Source organism: Corylus avellana, chromosome ca2 (assembly GCF_901000735.1).
Source record: "Corylus avellana chromosome ca2, CavTom2PMs-1.0".
NCBI lineage: Eukaryota > Viridiplantae > Streptophyta > Magnoliopsida > Fagales > Betulaceae > Corylus > Corylus avellana.
The window spans coordinates 13649061-13651317 of record NC_081542.1 but is presented as its reverse complement, the minus strand read 5'-3'; the positions used below and the strand labels follow the sequence as shown (position 1 = coordinate 13651317).

The following is a 2257-nucleotide window of genomic DNA, read 5'->3' as shown; positions in this document are numbered from 1 at the left end:
ATGGGGGATTCTGAAGAGGATTGTGATATTCATCATCATCCCATCATGGGTGATGATCAGGGTGACATTGCTGCTATGGTAATGGCAGATGATGATGCAGAGTCATGCAGCTATGATTCCTTTGATTCTCTTAGAGTTGATGATGACCTCGACGATTGTCATCATCTTGATCTTCTTCAAGCTTCTGTCAATGATGATGATGATGATGATGGTGATGATGATGATGATGATGACGGTGATGTTGATGATGATGATGATGATGATGGGCATCATTGGAAGCTAGCTAAAAGCCGTCGGAAATCAAGTGTTTCTGTTGATTCAAGTGACGAGTTCATGGATGAGGCGGAGAAGAACAGGCTGTTTTGGGAGGCATGCTTGGCATCATAGCCTGACTTTTGTTTTTTTTTTTTTAACATTTTTTCTATATATTTATTTCATATTATTCTTTTTCTTTCTTTTTTTTTCCTATATTTATTTTTGGGTTTTGAGAGAGAAACGGGGAAGGGGATGGTGGTGGTTTGTTCATCGATCTAGATTAGTCCATGAGAATTGAACATAAACATGTGTTAATAAAAACGTATGTTTACAATTGCCAGCCAATATTATTTGTAATGTGTTATTCATAGCATGATGATGGTGATTTGTATGTTATATACCCAGCTCTGTGGATTAGAGCAAACTTCCTTGTGAAGGAGTCCAAATTAGCAAGGAGACACCTGGTTCTGCTTCAATTGATATCAGCCATTCACCAGCTTTCTATTAGGAGATCAACACACATTTATTTGGTGCTAAAAATGTTTTTTTTTTTTTTTTTAAGGGCCCGTTTGGGATTGTGTTTGAGGGGCCTAAAATTACTTTTATCACTCAAAAAGTTCGTTTGAAGAAAAAAGTATTTGTTTGATAAAAAAATTAAAAAACGCTTTTAATGGTCCAAAAAGCTTAAAAATGATCAAAATGCATTTTTAGCAAAAACTTAAAAATGAAACTTTTGCTTAAAAACTTTTGACTTAAAAATTATATTGCTCAAACGTAATCTCAATCAGGCTCTTAGTGAAAAAAAGAACATAATGAGAAGATAAAAGGATTCCTTAGAATTAAGCTATGTGAATTTTTTTTTTTTTTTAAAAAAAAAGGACATGGCTCACATGACACAAGTAAACGGGTAGCTTGAGAGTCCTACCCAGTTAGTCGGAACAAGTGAACCCCACAACTCTTAAGTTGTCCAAATAAAAATTTGAACAATTTAATTTCAAGGGAGGGAGCTCAATCCAAAGAAATGGCAATTGGGTTTGGTACAATTTGTACAGTGACCATATATAAGCTCTTAGATATAAAGAATTTGAAAGAAAGAATGTTAGGTTTGCACTGTTACAGCATGTGTAAAAGGTGATTTGAAAGACATGCAATTAGCAAGTTGTGGTTTATGATTGGATCAAGTTCCATTAAACTTCTTATCAGAGACTACTTGTTAAATACGTATAGAAAAAAGATAAATTCTTGGTAAAATTAATTAATTGTTTCTTTTTCGCAGATTAATATTGTTGTGAACATCTAAAGTAACCGATTCTTTAGGGGAGATTTATATTGGTGACACGAAACAACAATAATTGGGGGGAGAGAGAGAGAATTCTTCCACTTAAACAGCTAAAAGTGGTTTAATTTATCTGGCGTGTGAATTCAACACGAAATTGGCGGATTAAAATGAGTCAGATTAAAACTAACTTATATAGATATTCATATCTCGACACGGATTGAGATTCCTTAAAATTCATTTTAAATTTGAGATTCTCAAATTCATAAATTTCAGCTGTCAATCTCATGTAAGTATCTAAAATAAGCCATACTTTAAAATTTAATGAGGAAGCTACTAAGTGATAGAAATTTAATAAGGTAGTTTTCTCATTAAATTCTGAAACATAGCTTATTTTAGACGCTTAGATGAGATAGACGGCTGAGATTTATGAATATGAGAGAGAATTCTAAAGGATCTCAATCTGATTGACACTGCCTAAATCTGGCACGTGACATTTAGAAATGTCAAATTTTCACACATCCCACAAACCCGACACAATTACCAGGCTAACCTTAACCGAGTAATTGTAGAAGTCACTCTTGTGTCACTCTATGAATGATGTGACTTTTAAAATGTTAAAAGAGATTTTAAAAGTCCAATTATAATTTTAAAAACCACATTATTTTTAGAGTGACACAAGACTAAAGATTTAAACATGGAACCCATCTTACTAAGCTGTTTACA

At 33.2% G+C, this 2257-nt stretch overlaps 1 protein-coding gene across 1 annotated transcript; it reads left to right on the top strand.

Annotated features, from left to right (window-relative positions):
- Positions 1 to 387, top strand: LOC132169087 (uncharacterized). The gene is made up of 2 exons (XM_059580174.1): positions 1 to 211; positions 284 to 387. Exons 1-2 carry the CDS (start codon positions 1 to 3, stop codon positions 385 to 387), a joined length of 315 nt encoding a protein of 104 aa, XP_059436157.1.
- The last annotated feature ends 1870 nt before the right edge of the window (positions 388 to 2257 follow it).

Excerpts from the sequence above, each read along its gene's own strand:
- LOC132169087 (XM_059580174.1), top strand. The coding sequence starts at position 1 with ATGGGGGATTCTGAAGAGGATTGTGATATTCATCATCATCCCATCATG. Across the intron at positions 212-283 it reads TGATGATGATGATGATGATG|CTAAAAGCCGTCGGAAATCA; the intron begins GTGATGATGATG and ends ATTGGAAGCTAG.